A 23,586-nucleotide genomic window follows, 5' to 3' on the forward strand; every position below is an offset into this window, starting at 1 on the left:
TCTAAACTTGGTTTTGTTGCGCATAGTAGGGCCTGTAGGTTTGAGATGTTGATTTTGGCCCCATCTTGATAAGTGACCGCGGTGTGGGTGCTAGTTAATAGTGTTTGTTGCCAGTTATCCTGTACAGTAAATATTATAGCTTTGTGATCCTTGATCAGCACGGGCCGGGATCCAAGCCGAAGCAACAGACTCGTGCAGCTGAAAGAAGCGAAAGGCCGCGAGTGTGTCCCTCCGGGCCCACACCCACCCCGGGTGGTGATCCAAGTTACCTGGGGGGTGTGATCCCACTCTCCTCTCCGACATCAGCAACTTGGGCCTTGATCCAGAACTTCGTCAAGTGGTGAAGCGAGCTTGGGCCGGCGGCTCAGCTCCTCCAGGGCTGCCGGTCCGGGCCTCTGCTGATCTACTCCGAGGGCCCAATGACTTGGCCCTCCTCCCGGCGGTCTCCGGGAACACTGCAGAGACTTTACTTCAATTCGGTACACACCCTACCCAGGCACTCCTCACCAGTACCTCAAGTTGCACCTCGACACGCACACTGCGCGTCCAAGACTCTCCTCTTCTCCCGGTGCACCCGATGTCCAGACGCTCTTCACCAATGCCTTGGCTGCACCTCGACACGCACTCTGCGCTTCCGATTCCCACCTCCTCTCCTGGTGCACAAGATGTCCAGGCGCTCTTCACCAATGCCCTGGCTGCTCCCCGACACACACTCTGCGCGTCCGAGACTCACTTCTTCTATCGGTGAACACAATGCCCAGGCGCTCTTCACCAACGCCCTGGCTGCACCACGACACGCTCTCTGCGCGTCCAAGCCTCACCTCTTCTCCTGGTGCACACTATGACCAGGTGCTCCTCACCAACGCCCTGGTCAGCACCACGATATGCACTCTGCTCGTCTGAGACTCACTTCTTCTTTCAGTGCACACAATGTCCAGGCGCTCCTCACCAACGCCCTGGCCTGCACCACGACATGCACCCAGCGCGTCAGAGACACAGCATACTGCTGTGTGCCCACAATCACAAGGTATAACTTCTGAGGGACTCAAGCTGCAAAAGCACGGGCACACTGCATTGCTTGGGACTTCTCCAGAAACTTTTATGATCCTGTATTTCCAAACAGGGAGCCAGGTCACCTCTGGCCCTTGGGGTTAAACGACACAGCACAAAGCACATTCTTCTACAAGCAGGGGGACCCAGCGCCTCCAATCATAGTCCCAACAGCCTCTCCCTTAGTTAGAACAGCAAACTGCAGACCAGCTCCAGATGACGAAGTACGGATTGGTCTCTCCACAGCAGTCTCTTCAGTTGCTCCTTCTTTAGCAGAGGTTCCTCTTGACCACAGAATAGGTCCAAGCCTTTTCAGTCTCAATCCATATCTGTTTCATTCCAACGTTCAGGGGTTTCAGCTCTCATAGTGAAACCCCTTAATGTCTTTGAAGTTCGTGTGTGCTCAGGGGTCCCTGACCCCACCCTAAATCAGTTCTGGATGTCTCCCTCCCAGTGTCACCTCTCTCCCTTTGATACTGGGGGTCTGGATCCTTAATCACTCAGCAGGAGATGGGTCAATTGGTTTATAGCACAAGCCCAGGCCTTTTCACCTCTCTGGCTTCTCCTCCCCCGACTCTCCACATGCAGGACAGCCTGGTGCCATTTCAACCCCTCCCTGGGTCAAGACCTCTCCCAGCTCCTCTCACCTTTAAGTCACTGTCCAGACAGACAATCCACATTTCAGCAGAGACACACAGAAATGCTTAGAGCACAAAACTTAACCACTTTCTTGAAGAGTGGTTTCTGAACACAGAGTGACAAAACCACCTTCACAGAAAGATGTGTTATGACACTGTGAGTTCATACATACTAAACTTCACCTCTCCATTATAAACTGACAGGAAACTAGGCTAAGAAACACAACACCCAGCCTCCCCATTCTGTCCTATGGGCAGTATGGCCTTTCAGCAGTGAAAAACAAAATGGAGTGTTTTTTACCGTCAGAACGTAACACACCTTAGTTTATGTCCTGCCTTTTACCTAAACTTCACCCACCCAGGGATTACCCGGGACCTACCACATGGGTGCCCAATGTGTATGTAAAAGGGAAAGTCTTTCCTGCCAAGTGGTTGCACTTGCAAAAAGAACAATTGATGGACAGAATGCAGAACAATGTCATACATTCACCCCAGTACAGAGATCTGTGCCTAAATCCATCGTTTTTTTTGCTCACCATGCCATTCCAGTTTGGACTCAGCCATATGCAAATTAGTCTTGACCCTGCGCTCAATGTGAACAGTTCAGCCCGAACTGCCAGGCCAGGTCCTCTCTGGACTGCAAACAAGCATCCTAGGACCGGTTTCGGGCTTTCAGCCCTCAACAGCCAGGATAGCTTGACTCCAGTGGCATGGAGAGCACTGGACTCACGTCTGAGCATACCCGTCCCGCTCGGGGTGACAAATGCAAAAAGAACAATTGATGGACAGAACGCAGAACAATGTCATACATTCACCCCAGTACAGAGATCTGGGCCTAAATCCATCGTTTATTTGCTCACCATGCCATTCCAGTTTGGACCCAGCCATATGCAAATCAGTCTTGACCCTGCGCTCAATGGGAACAGTCCAACCCGAACTGCCAGGCCAGGTCCTCCCTGGACTGGAAACAAGCATCCTAGGACCGGTTTCGGGCTTTCAGCCCTCATAAGCCAGGATAGCTTGACTCCAGTGGCATGGAGAGCACAGAAAACTCGTCTGAGCATACCCGTCCCTCTCGGGGTGACAAATGCAAAAAGAACAATTGATGGACTGAATGCAGAACAATGTCATACATTCACCCCAGTACAGACATCTGGGCCTAAATCCATAGTTTTTTTGCTCACCATGCCATTCTAGTTTGGACCCAGCCATATGCAAATCAGTTTTGACCCTGCGCCCAATGGGAACAGTCCAACCCAAACTGCCAGGCCAGGTCCTCCCTGGACTGGAAACAAGCATCCTAGGACCGGTTTCGGGCTTTCAGCCCTCATCAGTCAGGATAGCTTGATTCCAGTGGCATGGAGAGCACAGAAAACTCGTCTGAGCAGACCTGTCCCACTCGGGGTGATAAGTGCAAAAAGAGCAATTGATGGACAGAATGCAGAACAATGTCATACATTCACCCCAGTACAGAGATCTAGGCCTAAATCCATCGTTTTTTTGCTCTTGTCAGGACAATAATGCTAATGTGGCATTCTGCATGCAGGCCCTTCACTGCAGGCCTGAATTCCCTTCTCCGCGTGCCTCTGCATCACTAGCCCTGGCACACAAGGTGTACATCACTAGGGATTTTTCTAGTAAGGCAAACATACCAATCATGGCTAACCAATCACCATTACATTTTACATAGGGAACACCTGTACTTTGACAGTGATCAGCAGTGGCAAAGTACCCAAGGCATCTAAATTGCAAAGGAGGCAGAGGCAAAAAGTCAGGGGAAATCACGCTAAGATAAGCTAGGTCTAACAAATACAAATGTTATTTAATGAGTCGAAGCACACCTTACACGACACAAGTGACTCACTCACCATCTGGTCCGTCTCAGAGAGAACAACACTTGCCGTGACTTTGCCTCAAGGCATGCATGGAGCTTCTGAACACCAGCGCAGCCCTCACTCACACTCCACATCTCCTGAGCCAATAGAAATGCTGCTCCCTTGCTGTTTATGTGAGGAAACAGCATTAGAGCAGCACAATGATTAGCTGGGTTAGGCTGTGCTAATGCTGCTTAGGAGACTTGGGGGCTATGGCAGTGATCCCCTAGGCTCCGCAGCGGTAGGCGAGGGTTTAAGTGTGCATGTCGGGCTGTTCAGAGCAAGGCACCTGTCCAACTTGACATGCACATTTCACCCCAAGGAGCCTGTCAATCATCAAGCTCCCAGTTCCACACCTCCAATCATGATTGCCCACCTCACCATCCTGTAATAAAAGGAAACTCTGCCCGAGACATTCTATGCACACGCGAGTAAAAAACAAAAATGTAATCAAAACTAATTCACTCAGTAAAGTTAAGTAAGTATTTAATATGGGGCCCGACAGCCATTTAGGGGCAATAATACAAACAGGGAGGTGACACCCCCATGCCCCAATGAAGAAAACGCCGCTGTTCTTCCCGCCTGTATTCAACCTACACCTGTTCAGCGTGATGGTCTCCATTTGTTTAACTAAGGAGTGGATTCTACCAGTCCATTGTCCAGAACTCTAATTCTGCATTCCTTCCACTATATAATGCTTTTGCCCTCACACACCTTACATATTGTAATTTCTGTAAATGTACCCCAAGTGAAATCCTTAAAAGAGTACTATACAACATGAAGAGTGGTTTTCCCTAAATTATTTTAAAAATGAATCCTCTATTTTATCCTTCACATTTCCTACCATTGAGGGGTTAATAAGCAATTTCAACCCAGAGTCTACCAGGAACAGCTGGTAAAATCGCCAACTTTGACATGCTTGGAAATTTTCAACAAGATGGACTGCATTTGGCGCAGAAGTAATAGTGTTTTCCTTAGCAACCTGAGCAATTGTACCAAAGGCTATCTTCCTGAAAGCTGTACATCCGATTCAATGTCAGGACCAGAGGCAAGGATTATGCAGTACTTTCTTCACTTAATTATAACAGCAGCCATGCCAGAACAACAAACTTAATTTCCCATGAATCACTGGGGGAAAAAAGACAAACATCTGTCCAACCTATCAGGAGCCAGGGTATCTCTTCATAGTTCCCGGTCGTCGACTCTGCTGCCTCCTCTTTCTTTGCTGCTCTAGCAGCCTGAGATAAGTGCCTCTGGTCTACATTTCTTTCCAAGGTAGCATTTCTATTAATAAAGCCTCAGCTGTAATGGAAGCCCAGCGCTCTGTTTTCCTTGTGGGGCACAGATCAAGGCTTTTATTTTTACTGTGTCTGTATTAATTACGCTTCGACCCTTGAGATCTTGTGGGTGAGTGTTGTACTTGGGCATTGACGCCCAGACTAGCCCTGTGGGCTGCTCTAATACTTTAGGAGACCCCAATAATTTTTTTGCCCCACCATGATGAGCGAGAATGAGAATTCATACCTGGAGGAGGAGAGTATCTCCAACCTCCCCATTGATAACTTCTGTGATGTTATTGACACCTCCATTCAGAAAGTGGTCTCAGAGGTGGTGGCGTCTACAGAGCAGAGGCTTCTGCATATGGCAGATAGATGTTCAAGACCTTTTCCGTCCCGGGACGGAAAAGTGGTGATAACACCTGAAATCAACGCCCGTATGGCCACCTTCCTGGCCATGTACATTAGGGGCACTAAATAAAAAGGTAGACCAATCCTGGCAGTCCTGTAGGGATAAGCTCCTCTATCTCTTTGCCGCAGGATCCTTGACATGGTGAAGGACGCCAAGGTGTCCGGCTCCCTCATCTTCCCAGAAGTGTTATTGGGTGGATCCAGCTGGCAATTGGCTTTTTGGGTATCTCTACTAAGAGGAGCAGGTCTTTGCTCTTCCAAATAGATCAAAATAGATTTGAAGTTGGGCAAATTGGCCACCACGGAAGCAGGGCCAATTGCACAAGGGGGATTCTTCAGCAACCCCTTTATTGGGTAATTTGCCAAGTGTGTGGCCACCTTTAATTCGCACGTCAAGTACAAGCAACCATTAAGAGGACTGTTATACCTCGGATTTTCACTCTGGCTGGTCGCGGCAGGGGGTGCTCAGCTGGCCGACCCCAGTCCCAAGTCCCTGCAAGAGGTTATGGTCCCAGAAAAGGACAATGGCAGGACCCCGCCAGATTCGGCAGCTTCTATCCCTCTAGAGGCTACTCCTGCCATCGAGGCTCCAGAGGCGCTCAAAGAGAAGGTAATAACTAAAGTTCCGCTCAAAGTACAGCCTTATTCCTAAGAAAGCCTTGGGGCAGACTGGGGACTTTACTCACTAATGGGGAGCAGTCACTTCAGACTCTTGGATCCTTCACACGATTCAGGGTTTTCGAATAGAGTTTTACGGCTCACCCTCCCAGTGGGTTCCACCCCTCCCGTTTTCCTTCTCTGAATAAGGGACCGTGCTGGTAGACGTGGAAGTGACGGGCCTGCTCTCCAAAGGAGCTATTGCGTTGACGTCGCCCCACCACTCTAGTTTCCTCTGCAACCTCTTCTTGGTCGAGAAAAGGGATGGGGGCAGCATACGATCATCAATCTCAGAGTTCAACAAGTGTCTGGTCTTTCACCACTTCTAAATGGTCCATATCCACTTCTGGATGGCGCGCCCCACTCCCCATCTACCCGCCCCATTGTCGCTTTCTTCAGTTCCGGTGGCGTCTTCAGATCTTTGAGTTCACGACCTTTCCATTTCGGTTGTCTTCTGTACCTTGGTGTTTCACCATGTTCATAAAATCAGTGCCGGGGGCATGCGACTCATTGTGTATCTAGAAGACATCCTCCTGAGCAGTTACAGACAACCGTCAGTCTTCTGGAATCACTGGGCTTCAGTATAATGGGACAAAGTCCATACTGTCCTCCACAAAATACATTGTATTCCTGGAGTTCATGGTGGACTTAGTTTGGCTACCTTGAGGTTTCCTTCGCAGAAGGTAATAAGATCAAATATCTGCTGCGGAGGACGGCGGCCAAACCATCCACCACCCTTCAGCAAATCATTCGGATAGTGGGGCTCCTATCCTCCTCAATACAAGCCGTGTTCCCGGGTCCCCTGCATTACCAGGCCCTGCAGCGCCTAAAAGCCTGCGGCAGGGACTCACCTACTCACAGTGGGTTCTCCTGTCGGATGAAGTCCAAGAGGAGATATGGTGGTGGCTCACACACATAGAAGCCTGGAGCAAGTGGGCAATCTTCGGAGCCCACCCGGACCTAATTATCAAATCCAATGCCAACAGCACAGGTTAGGTCTGCACGGTGTGGGGCACTGTGTTAAGATTTGCCATGTCCCTGGAAGGGGCTGGACTGCCACTGGATTTTCCTAGTGGCGCACTACCTTGAAGGATCTTTAAATGCCCAGGCAGATGAACTCTGACACCCACAGTACCACAAATGACAGTTACATCCAGAGATGGTGCAGGGAGTCTTCCAATAATGGCTTGATCTTTTTGCCACTGCAGAGAATGCACAATATCAGCATTGTTGTTCGCTGAAGTGTATAAGACAGCTCTCTATCTGAGATGCTTTTCATGTGGAGTAGAACTCGGGACTCCTGTCTGCCTTTTTACCACTACTTCTCTCCTGCCCCAACTTGTTATGTTATGCAGATTTGTAAAACCCGGGAGGGTAGCCAATGTTGAGCAGGTGTGAGCCTAGTCAAACCTAGGACCTAGTGGGACTACTCAAAATACCATTGTCTTCAGCTTCTGGTAAAATTAAAGAAGTGAGGAGGAGGCTTTTATGTGTTGTGGCAGGTCTTTCTACACTTCAGAAGCAATGTAGGAGAAGGCTTGACCCATATGGTTTTCCATATGTGTGGAAGTAGGACTCTGTATCAGCAGAGGTGTCTGGAATGTTTGAGAAAGCAGATGCGATCATTGATGCATAATGGGCCACTGTTATGTGGTGGTTGAAAAGTTGGGGTGAGGAATTTGAATTGTGCTCATTTGTGTATGGGGAGCAAGTGGAGCTCCTTCAGATGTGGTGTGATATGAGCAGCATATAAGGGAAAAAGTACACCCTGCCATACATTATAAGTATATTGCAAGTCACTGAACGTTTCCATTACCACATAAAGGAACATGGCTGAAGGCCAAGTTCCTTTATAAGGTTATGGAACTCAACGATCAATTGAAATATCTTTATCATGTACGCCAAGGGGTGCTTCATCCCATTTAATACATGGTCAAACCATCTTCTTACCCACAAACCAATTGAAACCTTGGGGCGTAGCTCTTTCATATGAAAGAGCGAGCAAGTTTGCAAACATGAAGAATAAAAATAAAACTTCTAGTGCAAAATTAAACACATCAAAGACCTGTTGGATATTTGTCCAGTTACAATTACAAGTCAGTTTCCCCCAAAAAAGCTGCACTAGCTTTGTGTATAGAAACATGCAGAAAGAGTATAACTTTTACGTATATAAGGGGTGCAAAAATAAATCTATTCTATCTGGTTATCATTGCAAGCTAATACAGTATAGCAGAAGAAAGAAAAGCAATGTTTCGTATCATTGCTATAAACAGCTGCTTCAATTAGAACATCAGAACTCGACTGCAATAACTTATAATAGTTGACTTCTTACGTCTTTTTTGTAAATCAGCGACTGGGTGTGTGACAAAGTTGTAGATTATAACGACATTAGTTATTGCCATTCATACAGGGATTACAGAATCCCATGTTTTATAATATTATTGCGCAGTTATGGTGATATATAGTTTTGAAAATATTAAATTTGAGGCAGTGTTTATATTGCTGAAACACGATTCATTATTTCTCTATAGGTACTATATTTAAGAAGTACAAAAATGGCACATACAACCAGTGACACAGAAGAGGGCCCACAATGGACATTGAACCAGCGAAATAGAAGAAGGAGGCAATGGCACATCCAATCTAAACGAGGATGCAAGCTTGGAAATAATTGTAATAATTTTAGTTGTTTTAAGCCAAAAAATAATTTTCTCTATAATTAACAGATGACATGTAATTTTAGGGCATTTGTATACTTATTTTTTACGTCATACATATCGCCAGCATTTTCCTATAATGTAAAATGTATCTTGTTCAGAGGAGAGCCTTATTTTCAATATAGATTCTGTTTATCAATTACTACCTGCCATATGCAGAAAACAATGAACCTCGTGCACTGAATGAATACGCTCTCTGAAGCTGAAATGATACACTAAACAACCTACATACAGCATATGGGAAGTTGTTTATACTTCAGAAGTGCAAAGTTTCATATTGTTTTAAGAATCGAGACAAACACTGGCAGACGGCTGCACTGTTAAGCCATATCTTTAAAAGAACACAATGGAGTTACAAATGAAATTTCAACCAACATTCTTAAAAATTATCAGATTAAGGCATTTGTGTTACTTCAGTGCATCATAACATTAAAAAAAAATGCTCTCAAATACACTCAAATACAACAATGAAAGATAATCTGGACTGAGATTTATGATGTCACCACAAAGGCGAGAACATTTTTATTCTGTGATATTTACAATCAACTCAAATGTTACATAAATAGCCTTGATTGGATTCACAACGTGATTATACATCTTGATATTTTGTTCAAGACCAAACCAGTACTTGAATGAAACATTTTTGTGTGTGCGTGTGTGTGTGTGTCTTATTTCCCGAAGTGATGTACATTTCCACCCATAACTTGGTCCAAAGTTTGTTAGTAGTCAGACTGGTTTCCAAGAACGACAATGACAAACCTTTTGAGAACCGCCTAAATGTTAACCATGTTTATGACATTTTTTGCTTTCTGGTACACATTAACTATTGATTTCAGTTACAGGGGGATTTACAGCAAACATGCAGACAGATTAGTTTTCGTTTCATGTGGCATATTACATGAGATTTCTCTGGGCAAATGTCTAAGTTTCTTTTCTTTTGGCTGCATTTTATTATCAGCATTCCCGATGTTTATGATTTCATGGCTCATCAAAAAGACCTATGCAATCCTATCGACAATAAAACAATAGAAACAGATGAAGGTTTACAAAACAGAAGTGCTTACTTAATGGATTAGGTCCATGTCTCTTTCCTTTTGATAATCTGCCAGGATTGCTACCTACAAGAAACAAAAGAAACATAAATAATTGAATTGCTTAAATGGTGGTATCATATTATTTTATCATTAGTTTTCGCTACTTCTCCCAAATAATTCTAACATTGTTTTCAAGACAATGTAGGTGTTCATTAACCATTATTTTATTTTATTTGTTTTTTCTACATAGAATCGCTTTGTCTCTAAAAAGCAGTGGAGTCCACTTTACAGGGAAACAAACAGCAAGTAATTAACACAGTTCAGAAAGCATGAATGCTGTAGTATACTGCAGTTGGATGACGTGGAGTACATTAAATTGGAGGAAGGATGGGAGCAATAGGATCAGAGTGTAGTAGTGTGCATCTGACCGCTTTCATGCAGATTTTAGGAAGTGCTGAAACTATTCCATGTTCTTTTTTCTAAATTACAAGATAGAGAAAAGGGAGATCACTCCAAAGTCTGGGCCCAGTGACAGAGAAAGCTTATTTGTTGGTTTTCTCTGGCCACATTTTTCTGAACCTCTGGTCTGGGACACACCTTTGCTTCCAGTGGTACAAAAAGGTCCATAAATAGCCAGTCTAAATGTTCCAGTTTCTTGGTTTTGACTTCCTTGTACATTGGCCAGAACATAATACATGTTACTGGTAGATCGAGCCTGCATGGTTCTACCAATATGTGCCAGATGTGGTAATTTCATTTCATTAGCTGGGCTGCAGTATGGGATATCACTTTAAGGTAGACTTGGGTGTTGTCTAGAAGGCATTTAAGGGCATGAACTGTTCCCTAGAACTCCGGAGATGGAACCAAGGCTTTGCTTTTTATCAGGAAGCTATGCAGTAATGGTCTGCTTTTTCTTGATATGGAGTTTGAAGGAGCAGGAATTAGTACATGTAGTAATTCATGCCTTAACATATGGAGTGAAGGAGTGGGGCGAACCCCTCAGATCTATCGCAGTCAGCAATGCTTGAACTGTTTTCTTTGTTCCTGTTGATTACGATTAATTGAGACGTAATGGACTACAATCAGAGCTTTCCAAACTCTGTGTCGGGACACAGTACTGTGTCGCCTGCCATGTGTGGGTGTGTCGCACGATGGCTGTGCATGTGCAGTGTGTGTGCCCGCCTGAGCGTGATTTACCCGCACAAAACTCGCCGCCTCTGCCAGAAGGCAGGCTCAAGGCTCAGCCAAGTTAACCCTAAGCCAAGGTTACCTCTTTGGTATGACAAGCCTTTAAAAAATGCTTTATACAGATGCAATTTCTTATGGATCTCGGGAGATACTGAGTCTGCGCTGCCCGTCATTTAAACACAGAGAGAGCAGTGTAGGCACTCAGTTGGATGTATTATTTTGCAGCACCTAGAAAAGCTCAGATCTAGCTGATAAAGGAGGTAATAATATTGAATGTATTCCCTGTTGGGTGGCTGTTCTCTGCGCGCACAGGCTGCAGCACACCCAGTCCTTCCTGCTGCCCTTACCCCTACCGGCTGTGACAGTGTTTCTCTCTGTTAGTCCCCTGGCCACGGCACCTCCCGGCCCCCTCCCAGCAGCAGTAAGGCCCCGTGCGAGGAGCGCGAGCAGGGAGCGCGCCGGTCACCGCGCCTCACGCGACAAGCGCAGTAGTCATGAGATGTGATCAGAGCTCAGTACGTTACAGCAGGAAGGCTTGTGGAGACCCCGAGGACAGGTCGTTCGAACGGAAGGGGGTTTGTGCACGTGCGCGCGGTCTGACAAAAACGCATGTGTATGTGGCACTGTCCAGCAGCAGACAGAGGGGCGGGTGAATGTGACAAAGTCCGCACAGAGATAGAGAGGCATGTATGTGCCTCCGTCAGAGAGCAGAGCAAAACACGCTGTGTATGTGGCATCGCTGGGGAGCAGAAAATGGCTTGTATATGTGCCCATGGCCTCCGAAAAGAAAAAGGGGCATGCACATGTACAACTTTCCTAGAATAGAAGATGGCACCCATATGAACCACAGTGTAGCACTAGGAAGAGTGGCCTGTGAAGGACCCACTGGCTGCGAACAGAGAGGCAAGTGAAAGTGTTCACCGCCTAGCAGCAGGAAGAGGGCAATTAAATGTGCCCCTGCATGCCAACAGAAAGATAGCACGAATATGTGCCAACAGTCTAGCATGAGGAAGAGGGGCATGGTCAGGACCCACTGTGCACTGCCTGTCATCGGATAAAATTTGCTTGAAAATGCACCATTTGCCCAAGCTTGCTTGCTACACTTCTTAACCGTGTCGCAAAATTATGCATGTCTAGAAAGTGTGTCACCATCATGAAAAGTTTGGAAAGCTGTGGACTACAGTTGTGTGGAAATCGCAGAAATGACAGTTAGCATAAGCTGAAGCCATTTTGTTTGTGGCATCCATTTTAGTTAGTGGTTTTGACTAGCCTATAGGTTAGTCCAATCATGCACTTTTCACTCGGTGTTTTCCTACACCTGCTCAGTTTGATATATCAATTCACAATATCATCAAAGTTCACTCTTTTTTAATATTCTTAGTTTTGACCGTAATTCATTTTATACTTCATGAACCATTACTTTTTCGAAGTCATATCAACAGTGTAAATTGCATTTTCATTTACAGTTATACATAGCATTATATACAGTGTTACATTTTCCAAATAGTAATCAGCATTGATATTTCACACGCCCGATGCATTTCGGTACTGAGTACCTTCCTCAGGGGCAAAAACTACAAAACAAGAATAATAATAATATGTACATTAATGCGTGTGCCCACAGTAGCTCTTGGTTTATCAGTTTTCTCGTTGTTATGATGCATACCTTTTCATTAGTGATTTCTTCGTTGAAACCCTATGAGATGGAAGAATATCTAATTGTTATTTATATTCTTATGGGTTCCTAAATGACGTGAAAGTATTATCGTTTACTTCTCTTACCCAAGGAAGCTGTGTGTCAAGACCAATTCTGCAATGAAAGTGGTGAATGCATAGTATTTAGTGCTTCATGTCTACTGATAAGGTTGCCATACGGGTAATACAAAAAGAAAATAACTAAGCCTACCTTAGAGGGATGGCAATTTATGCGAAAACCTATACGATGAGAAAGCAATACAAAATTGCATTAATGCTTAGGTCTGTAGGTGGACGATGTTAATGCCGGTTACCTGGCGTGTACTCCTACCTTACGGTCAGTCTTACTGGTGCTTTCTGCAAAAAAACGATAGTGCGTATATTTAAGCTGTGATACTCCGCAATATCGATTAAGTAGTGTCAAAATCATTTTTTCATGCCGCATTACTCATTAAACGTACCTAATGTTGAAACCGCTGCCGTCTATAAACTTGGACGCCGAAAAATCCCGGAACGCTATCTTCCTTATCGTCCTCTATACAAGTACTCGTGGGTCGGCATGATCATAAAAAACGGACTGGTTTAAGTTTGATGGGCGCCATCTTACATTGGTGTGCCCCTCATGGGTTTAGCTACCTGTGCCGATACCTACCTATGTTGACTGGAAATTATATTAAATAGATCTCGTAAACTAAATTGTCTTGCCAATTTTTGAGAAAAAACGTTTCATATGATTGGTCATGTTAGGGAGATACAAATGACCGACGAACACGGTCTTGATGGTTTTAATGACGATACCTATTTGTACTCCACCTTGGATTTGCGTTGTGTATATTAAGACTAACTCTCCGATATCAAGATTAGTTCATGGGTGATTATGTTATATTCCTACGTGTTACTACGATAAATGGTGTTACTCAATATTATACGTGTTTGCACCAAATATAGGTAAATGTATGTGCTCATTGGGTTGCATAAACCCAAGGACCAGTGCTGGAATTATACATTGATCTTTGCGATGGAGACCTTGGTTGAAAGAACAATATACATTAAATATCTATACATCGTTTGTTACATATTTGAAATAACTTGTTACAGAATCGTTGCTTCTGAAAAACTATAGTCAACAATAATATGCACTCTAACCTCTGTGCATAGTGCCTAAATTCATTTACCCTCAGTAAAATCTTTGTTCCTTTTCTAAATGGAAGCAATTGCTCAGTTCATACATATACGTTTTTTTGTGATAGAGAAGGTTGAAATACAACAAGGGGTTGACAACAAACAAAGATTACTGCAACAAGAGTTATTTTGGATCAGAACTCTACAAACAATGACTCCAATTGGGCTAAATGACCGATATGATCTATCGTGTTACTTATGAGAGAGTCCTAGAACATAGGGTAGAGAAATCCCCAATGAGAGGCATTTAGTAATGGCATTCCCTTAATAAAGAATTAAAACTTTATTGATATGAGCTATCATGACATTTATGTATGAACTGAGCAATTGCTTCCATTTAGAAAAGGAACAAAGATTTTACTGAGGGTAAATGAATTTAGGCACTATGCACAGAGGTTAGAGTGCATATTATTGTTGACTATAGTTTTTCAGAAGCAACGATTCTGTAACAAGTTATTTCAAATATGTAACAAACGATGTATAGATATTTAATGTATATTGTTCTTTCAACCAAGGTCTCCATCGCAAAGATCAATGTATAATTCCAGCACTGGTCCTTGGGTTTATGCAACCCAATGAGCACATACATTTACATATATTTGGTGCAAACACGTATATGTGGTGTAACCACTCTGTTCAACGTTGATCTTCAGGGCCCGGGGGCACTGCAGACATCACCTCAGCTTCGCGGCCAGTCAGGTAGGCAGGTCTCCAGGTAAGCTTCAGGGCAGCCAACCAGCGCCACCCACTCAGGCCAAACTCAGCAGCTCTCTCGCATGGCCCCTGCAACCCCCTCACAAGGGGGCGGGCCGCTTCAGGTAGGAGGGGGAGGCTCCGTCCACTCAGTCACCCCCAGCTAGCTTTTAGCAGCCCGACCTGCAGTGGCTCCGCCATCAATAATACCCATCTCTGTGTCCTCTTGCCATCTTGTTCAGCCCAGGCAGTAGACCGCACCAGCCGCAATGACACCCACGGGCATAGTTGGATTCCCAGTATCTGAGGGGGTCACCTCCACTGTCTCACGGCCACCAAAGCTGCCTTCAAGAGCAGATAAATCAAGTATTCTGTTCAGCAGAGTCTCACAGACTGGTGGCCATCTTGCAGCTGGACTCTCTAGCACCCCCTCCACTGGCAAGCACCTTAAGCCCACTTGCAAAGGTCCAGGACTGGAGTGGTACTACTTGCCAGGGTAGACTGACAGATGGCAGAGTTCAGTTGCAAGGTGGTTGGAACTCTGTTATGTCATGGGGGCTTCATATCAAGAGGCCAGCAAACTAGCCATTGGAGTCACTCTGGGTTCAAGAGATGCAGGTCCAGAACTTGTTATCCAGGCAAGAGACCAGCAGGTCAGCACAGCAGGGCAGCAGGTCCTTCAGAACAGCAGTCCAGCAGAGTGCCAGTCCTTTCAGCAGCACAACAGTCCTTCATTGCAGAGTACCCACAGGTCCAGAAGTGTACTGAAGTGGTGGTGTCTGGGGTCCTTCTTTTTATACACAGTTATACTTTGAAGTGGGGAGATGTTCTATATGCATGCCTTTGACGAGCAGAGATGCCCAGCCTTCCCCTGCACCGGACTGACTACAGGGGGTATGCACCTCCTTTGTGTGTGGTCAGGGCATAATCTATTCAGGTGTGAGGCTGGGACCAGCTCCTACCTCACATCCTGCCAGTGGCGGCCTACTCAGTCACACCTAAGCTCCCATTTGTGTGTGGCTGTCTAGGAGGAATTCACAAAGCCCAACTGCAGGTACCAAATGGTTATGGCAAGAAAATGCCAACTTTCTAAAAGTTATATACAAAGGAACCTGGATACCCACTTTTCAATTTATCAACAACCACACTATATTCTTTTGATGGTTAGGCTATTTTAATCCGCCTTTCAATTTTTATTTTAAATATTTTCTCTGAATAGGATAAACACTCCAATACTCGGAAGGACACACAATTTTTAAACAATACAAAACATTAATTCAACATATAAACAAACATTTTGGCCAAACTTAATTAGACTGCTTTTTGTTAAACTGAAATTTGAAGCAATTGTTATTATGATTTGTGTATTTTTGAAGTCTAATTAAGTTTGGCCGAAATGTTTGTTTATATGTTGAATTAATGTTTTGTATTGTTTAAAAATTGTGTGTCCTTCCGAGTATTGGAGTGTTTATCCTATTCAGAGAAAATATTTAAAATAAAAATTGAAAGGCTGATTAAAATAGCCTAACCATCAAAAGAATATAGTGTGGTTGTTGATAAATTGAAAAGTGGGTATCCAGGTTCCTTTGTATATATATTGTATTGTGGCCATACCTGGTTCCTGTCAATGGGCCAAACCTCTCTTGTTTGATAACTTTCTAAAAGTGGCATTTTCAGAACTGTAGTTTAAAATCAAACTTCACCATAAGTTAGGATTTTAAATTAGGATTCCAGAGACACCGAACTGGAACCAGTTATATCTTCCCATTTGGAAATTACACTTAAAAAACTTAATAAGGTTATTTTATTTTATTTGAAAAGTTTTAAAAAGCGCGGACAAGACTCTTGCGGGTATCAGAGCGCTGTACACAGAGGCAAAAGCGTAAATACACACATTACATTAGAGGTCAACACTGTGAAACAACAACGAGTACACAATCAAGATCCCAATTTCATCCTGTGGGAGACATAGGCCTTGCAGTAGTGAACAACGAATTTAAGAGATTTTCACTACCAGGACAAGTAAAACTTAAAAGTACATGTTCTGCTTTTTTTTTTTCACAACAAGTTTTATTGAGTGATTAAGCAAAACCAGACACGTGGCTCTCCACAGTCAGGAGGTCACCACCAAGCATCATGACACTTTTCATCATTAGTGCGAGGTCCAATCAATAAGAAGAGGAAAGACAAGAACTCCCCCCCCCACCTCCACCCACCAACCCCAACCGCCCAACTACCCTTCTACCCACCCCTTATCCCTCCCTAACCCCATGCACGTGAGTATAAAAAACATTCAATACTTGGTCATAATGTGCTAGGTATGACGCACTTCCTAGGCCTGTGAGGCATCTTCCACCTGTATTTCCTCCTCTTGCCCTACTGGGGGTTCCAGTATCAACCCCCTATAGTCCGCCCACCGCTTCCAGATCTTAAAATGCTTACGGGGGCATCCTCTTGCTTCAAATACCGGGCGTTCCAGTCCCATAAAGTAGTCCAGTCCAGCCTTCCATGCACACAGGGGGGGGGCTCGCTCTCCCTTCCATGCTCGGGCCAGGTCCCTTTTGGCAACAACAAGTCCCAGCAACAACAGATGACGTTTGTATATATTTCCACCTACACCCTCCAATACATGGAGCAACCCTAGTCGAGGGGTGCGGGGAAGGTCCCACCCCAATACCTCTGACAAGCAACTCCAAACACCCCTCCAGAATCTGATCAGCCCGGCACACGACCACACAGTGTGCAGCAGCGTACCTGTTGCAGCTCCACAGCGCAGACATTCCGGAGACCCAATCAGTCCCGCCTTCCACAGCCGCTCTCGGGTATAATAAGCCCTGTGTAAATACTTGAATTGGATTAGCCTAAGTCGTATCGCAACGGCAGCCCCTCGTGGGGACTCCAGGGCTTCCCTCCAGTCATCCTCATCCAGGGGACCAACATCTTCCTCCCAGGCCTCCTTAAGGGGCAGTAGGGTGGTGGAGCAGTGAGTGACCAGCGTTTGATAAATTCGGGATACCTTCTTATCACCAAGGTCTCCCATGAAGACCTTCGCTTCAACTGGGCTAAATTCCGGGAGCGACTCCATATTGGCGATGCTAGGCGCCAGTGCGTGGCGAAACTGTAGGTACCGAAAGAATTGGGTCTTGGGCATATGAAACTCAGTACTGAGCTCTTGGAACGATTTAAGGGTGACCCCGGTCAGCACATGACCCAATGACGAGATCCCAATGGCGTCCCAGCCATCAAACCCCGCCAACGAGGCCAGTGCGGGGAGTCGCCCGTTCTTCCACAACGGAGTCTCCGCCGTCAATCTACCCCACCAGCCCATGCGACGCAGCGCCTGGCGCCACACAGCAAAGACTACTCGCGTGGCACACGGCAGGGTCCGCCGCAGCCTAGCCGAGTACAGGTTCGTATGGAGTGTGTTATCCCCCATCAGCAAGCGCTCCAGGGCATATGCTGGGTCTCCTCTGTCCCCATACCACCATTCGTTGAGTACCAGTAATTGGGAGGCCTGATAATAGGACAACAGGTCCGACGTGGCTAAACCACCACAATACGTGGACAGGAAGCATGTCCGCAGCGCCACTCTGGCGGCACCCCCAGCCCACAGGAAGCGGCCCAAAACGGAGTTGACCTGCCAAAACCACTGGGGGTTAATTATGTGTGGGTAGCTTTGCAGCTGGTATAAAAGGTGCGGGAGCGCAACCATTTTGAAGATCGCGGACCTACCAAAAATATTTAGGGGCATCCGGGACCACGTTTTCACGTCCGTCTGGACCTTCTCCCACACTGGTACCATGTTACGTTCCCAGGCAATATCTACGGATTCTGAGAGGAACACCCCCAGGTATTTCAAACCCCCGGCTGCAACCTGCAACGCGGACGCCCAAGGCTCCGCTACCATCCCGCCACCCAACACCCACAAAGTTGACTTACGCGGGTTTAGACAGAGGCCCGATACCTCCCCGAAAATACGCATAATTTCCAAGACTCGGGGACCCGACCTGTGTAAATCAGTAAGAAAGAAGAGGACGTCATCGGCATATAATGCAATTCTATCAGTGAGATTCCCACTCCACTCAAAGCCCCGCATCTGCGCATCAATGCGCACCCAAGAGGCCAGAGGCTCCATAGCTAGTGCAAATAAATATGGGGAGAGTGGACACCCCTGCCGGGTCCCACGGCCAATCGGAAACCTTCCTGAGACCGCCCCGGAGACCCGCACCGACGCTGTGATATCGGTATATAGTAGTTTGATGTAGGAAATAAACACCGGGCCTAGATTAAGACAAGGCAGGAGCGCAAACAGGTACGTCCACCTAACCGAATCAAAAGCCTCATCTATATCCGCTAGTAGCAGAGCCGCACGTTCCCCGGTGGCCCCCATGGCATCGACCGCTGCCTGTGCCCGTCAAATGTTGTGCCGCGTCGCCCTATGCGGCATGAATCCGGCCTGGTCCAGGTGGACCAGGTCTGTTACATATGGGAGTAGGCGGTTCGCCAGTGCCTTAGCCAGTATTTTAGCCTCTATGTTGAGCAGGGATATCGGGCGATAAGAGTCATGTCTGTCTGGGGGTCTGCCCGGCTTCTGAAAGACCACTACTTCGGCATGACGCCAATCAGATGGCAACCTACCCCGTGTTCGCGCCGCCTCCAATGCACTCCGGTAGTGGGACCCCAGTTGGAGCTGAAATTTCCTATAGAATTCACTCGGGAAGCCACTTGGCCCAGGCGCCTTCCCGGTGTTGAGCTGTCCCAGTGCGTCACCCAGTTCCTCTGCCGAAAGGGGAAGGTCCAGCGCTGTCTTGGTCTCATCCGAGACCGCCCTCGGAGGTAAGTCATCAATAAACTTAGCGACCTCAGCCGCCGATAAACAATCCCGCGGAGCATATTGCTCCGTAAAGTAGTGGTCAAAACTCGCTGCCAGCTCAGCTGGGTCAGTAATCGCCACTCCGTCTCCAGCGGTGAGACCCGGCAGCGTGAGTGGTTGGAGAGTACGTTGACATAACCTATGGAGCATTGTACAGGACTTATCCCCCCACTGATATATTCTACTCTGTGTGGCCAGCCACGCCTGTCTAGCCTCATCGAGCAACAAGGATGCATAGGACTGTTGTGCCTGCAGGAGCAACCTTACCGCAATCCCATCACCCCCTCCCCGGCACCGCAGTTCCAAGGTTTCCACCAGTGTAGCTGCCGCAGCGATAGTCTCCCGGCGTCGTCGACGGGCCGCCGCACACCACGCGATGTCTATACCCCGTATGGTGGGCTTCATTGCCTCCCAAACTACGACTGCGTCTATGTCGTCCACTAGGTTGTCTTGCCAGTAATGGGCAATCGCACCCCGTAGATGCTGGATATAATCGGGCTGCTGAAGATGCCACGGGGACATCCTCCACCGGAACGGTTGTCGTTTCTTAAGCAGCTCGACCCTGACTACCACCGGGGAATGGTCAGACAGCCCTCTCGGCAAGATCCATGCTTCCCGCACTCTGTTCAGCCACACACTGGGTACAAACACATAATCCAGTCTCGAGAAGGAGCCATGCACTGCAGAAACATACGTGTACTCGTTGACCTTGGGATGCATATGTCGCCACACATCCACCCAGCCCATCACCTCCACCATTGCATTCAACCGGGTGGGGGGGGCAGCCGGCAGCAACCCCTGTAATCGCCGACGGTCCATACTTACATCCATTACTTCATTCCAATCGCCCCCCACCACAGCCAAAGACTCCAGGATGTCCTCCCATACCGTAAACAGCTTCTCAGACAAAGACCACTGCAAAGGAGGAGGGGCGTAGACACTCCCAAAAACCACAGGTTCAGTACCCACCATCCCTTTGATAAAAATGTAGCGACCCTGTGGATCTGCCCACTGTCTCTCATGAACGTAGGCCAGCCTGCGATGTACTAGGACAGCAACTCCTCTAGACCCCCTAGAAAACCCGGCGTGAAAGACTTGGTGGTAGCCAAACCTCTGCAGACTAAGCACCTTCGACCCCATCATGTGCGTTTCTTGCAACAATAGCACATCTGCAGCCTCCCTCTTCCCCCATTTCAAAATCGCCCCTCGTTTAATCTTATCGAGCATCCCCCTGACATTCCAGGTGACCACACGCATAGACTCACCGGGGAGCCCTGGATGTACAGCAGCCATATTCGAGTGGGACTAACCAAGCAGGTCCCCTGCGCCACACCCATGCACTCAGCACCAACATCAAGAAATCAGAAAAAATACTCACGTGCAGTCCCCCACCCCTACCCCCGGTCCCCCCCACAACAACCCCCCCCCACCCCATGCCCCCCACCCCTATACCTCATAGAACTCTGAAGTACCTGTTGCGGCATGGGCAACCTCGGGCCCAAAACAGAGGACCCAAGGCGAACCATACCAATGGATCCCAACACCCCCCGAAAGCTATAGAAACACCCCCCCCCCAGTCAACTCCCACTCTAGTAGGAGGCTGGCAGCCCCTATAGAGTAGCCACCCGAACCCCATCCCGCAATCCCGCACATGCACAAGGCACCATTTAGAACTAGCAATGTATGCAGCGTTTATGCATCCAAACGAAAGGACCCAGCCATGCGACTCCCCTCAGCCGGAGCCCGTGGCATCAGCAAATAAGCACAGTTCTCCCCAGGCCCTCAATGGTCTTTTCCAGAGTGATCAGAGTCCACAGTTACACTATCTTGTGTCCCACTGACGGAAGCGGAACGCTTCCGCGATGTGGACCTCCGGTTCCTGCTGCTCCGGGGAGGCTGGTCCCCCCGTTCCTGCGACAATCCTCTCGAGTGGCCTGGGTTCAGTCCCGGTTGGGCATGTGGCCTGACCCTCACCGTTTCGTCTGTCCATTTAAAGACGTCCTCCGGGGTATCGAAGAAGTGTGTCCGCGACTGGAAGACCACCCGCAGGCGGGCTGGATACAGCAGGGAGTACTGGATTTTCAGGCCTCGCAGTTTCGCCTTGGCGGCTATAAAGGAATGTCGCTGTTGCTGCACTAGCCGGGTGTATTCGGGAAAGATCATGATCTTCCGATTCTCGAATGAGATAGAGTCCCTTGTTCTTGCGTCCCGCAGGATTGCGTCCCGATCGTGGTAATTCAGAAGTCTAGCGATCACTGGCCTGGGCCGCTCACCCTCCGGTGGCCTCTGCGTCAGAGCCCGATGAGCACGCTCAATGACAAAGCAAGTGGATAGGACCCCCGGGGGTAGCCAGCTCTCCAGCCACTGGGATAGAAACAGTTCCATGTTCCCCTTCTCACATCTCTCTGAAAAACCAACGAAGCGAAGATTGTTCCTGCGCGCGCGCCCTTCAGCATCTTCCACACGGAGCGCAAGGCCCCGTTGAATGTTTTCCATCGCCGCCATTTTCCGCTTCAGGGTCCCGACGTCGTCTTCCACCACCGAAATTCTGGATTCCGTTTCTGTAATTCGTGCCACAGCGTTCCGCAGGTCCTGACGCAGCAAGGTCACATCCGCACCCACTGCCCCTATTTTGGCGTCCAGCATGTCCCTGGACTGGGTGATTGCTGCCATTAGCGCCGCATTGTCCGGCCCTGCTCCATGTCCTCCTCCATATGACCCGGGCCCCCCACTGGGCCCCGTGAATTTATCGATGGTCCCCTGTTTGGAGGAACCGCCGCCGCCCCTGGTCATGGTGGCAGTCAACCGTGGGGGTTCTATGTTATGCGCGTTTGTACTAGCGCAGGCACCACGCACCTCCAGTAATGTTCAACGTAGGCCAACCCAGCGCCTCTTCTGCCCCTGGGTATAGATGTCCCTCTCGCCGCCACCACAGGTTACCGGGTTGGCTCCTGGACGAAGTTAGAGCCCGTGCCTCAGGCCAGTCTCAATCAGGCCCCCGGTCTGCCCCCACCCCGCAGTTGCGTGGCCAGCCTGCTTCTGGCCGCTCAGCACAATTTCGCTGGGTGCTGCGGGCCCCCTCACTCCAGTAGCCGTCCTCCCACGCTCAGCAGCTTACACATCGGTATGAGGGCCCCCAGGGGAAGTCACTCACTGTTTATAGTCCGCCTCAGGGCTGCGCCAGGCACGGGCACAATCCCCGCTGGTCTGTCCGACTACACACCAGTCCGCTGCCAGAGGAGGCCCAGCAGCGTTATGCCCAGTTGTCCAGATAAGGCCACACACCAGGGGTCTCAGCTCCGCAGCCCCCGCCGCACTGCAGTCGCGGCCGGAGTCAAGCGCCAAACTCGAGGCCCCGGTTGCACGGACTCAAAGTAGGCCTCCGCTCCCCCCAGGCGTCCTCCGTGCGCAAATCACCTCCGCTGCACCAGGCGAGACAACCGGGGGCCTGTCTGCTGCTCCGTCGTCCCAAGGAGGCTCCAGGACCAGGTGAAAATGCAGCGCGGCCGGCCCTCTTACCGGCCCTCCGGCCGGTAGGCGCCAAAATCGAGGCCCCGGCTTTGCTGGTCGGGACTAGGCCGCAGGCCGCCGCTGGCGACGCAGCCGTACTGCACGGTCCAGGAGCGCCGCTTCTCGAACCGGAGGACTCCCGGTATCACCCGCTACACTTGCCCCACAAGCGGTCTGCAGTTTCGGGTCCGGGGGCCAGGATAATAGGTCGGATAAGGATCGGGCTGGCGGGAGCTCTAAGAAGCTGCAACCGCCATCATCGCCCGCTAAGCCACGCCCCCACATGTTCTGCTTGTTAAATACATTGTACGCTGCCTTCTGAGCTGTCCAGGGCCTACTGTAGGGCTGACTTATATGTATCAAATAGGAAGGCTTGGGCCTGTCAAACTGGCATTTTGTCAGGTGCAAATGGCAGTTTAAACTGCACACACAGGCTCTACAATGGCTGGCCTAAGACCTGTTTACTAGGCTACTTAAGTGGGTCTCACAATCAGTGCTGCAACCCCACTAGTAGCATTTAGTTTACAGGCCTGGGGCACTTATAGTATCACTTTAATAGGCACTTATTAATAAATTAAGTATGCCGATTCGGTATGAGCCAATGATACCATGTTTAGAGGAGTGCACATGCACTTTAGCACTGGTTAGCAGCTCAGAATCCTAAGGACAGCAAAAAGGAGCTAAGAAAAATGGAGGAGGAAGGGAAAAAGTCGAGGGAAGACCACCCTAATGCTGAAAGGTCTAACATAAACCAATTCCGACCTTGGTTCCAATGTGCCCTGATTTT

General features: G+C 48.1%; 1 protein-coding gene across 6 annotated transcripts in view; it reads right to left on the reverse strand.

Moving 5' to 3' along the window:
• SMOC1 (SPARC related modular calcium binding 1) overlaps positions 1-23,586 on the reverse strand; it is a 651,789-nt gene that overhangs the window by 93,970 nt on the left and 534,233 nt on the right. For all 6 annotated transcript variants that reach the window (XM_078659597.1, XM_078659602.1, XM_078659600.1 and 3 more), the window contains one exon: positions 9,689-9,742. In XM_078659597.1, the coding sequence (XP_078515723.1) occupies positions 9,689-9,742 (54 nt within the window). The remainder of the gene's footprint in view (positions 1-9,688; positions 9,743-23,586) is intronic.

The sequence above is a fragment of the Lissotriton helveticus genome, chromosome 9 (assembly GCF_964261635.1).
Source record: "Lissotriton helveticus chromosome 9, aLisHel1.1, whole genome shotgun sequence".
NCBI lineage: Eukaryota > Metazoa > Chordata > Amphibia > Caudata > Salamandridae > Lissotriton > Lissotriton helveticus.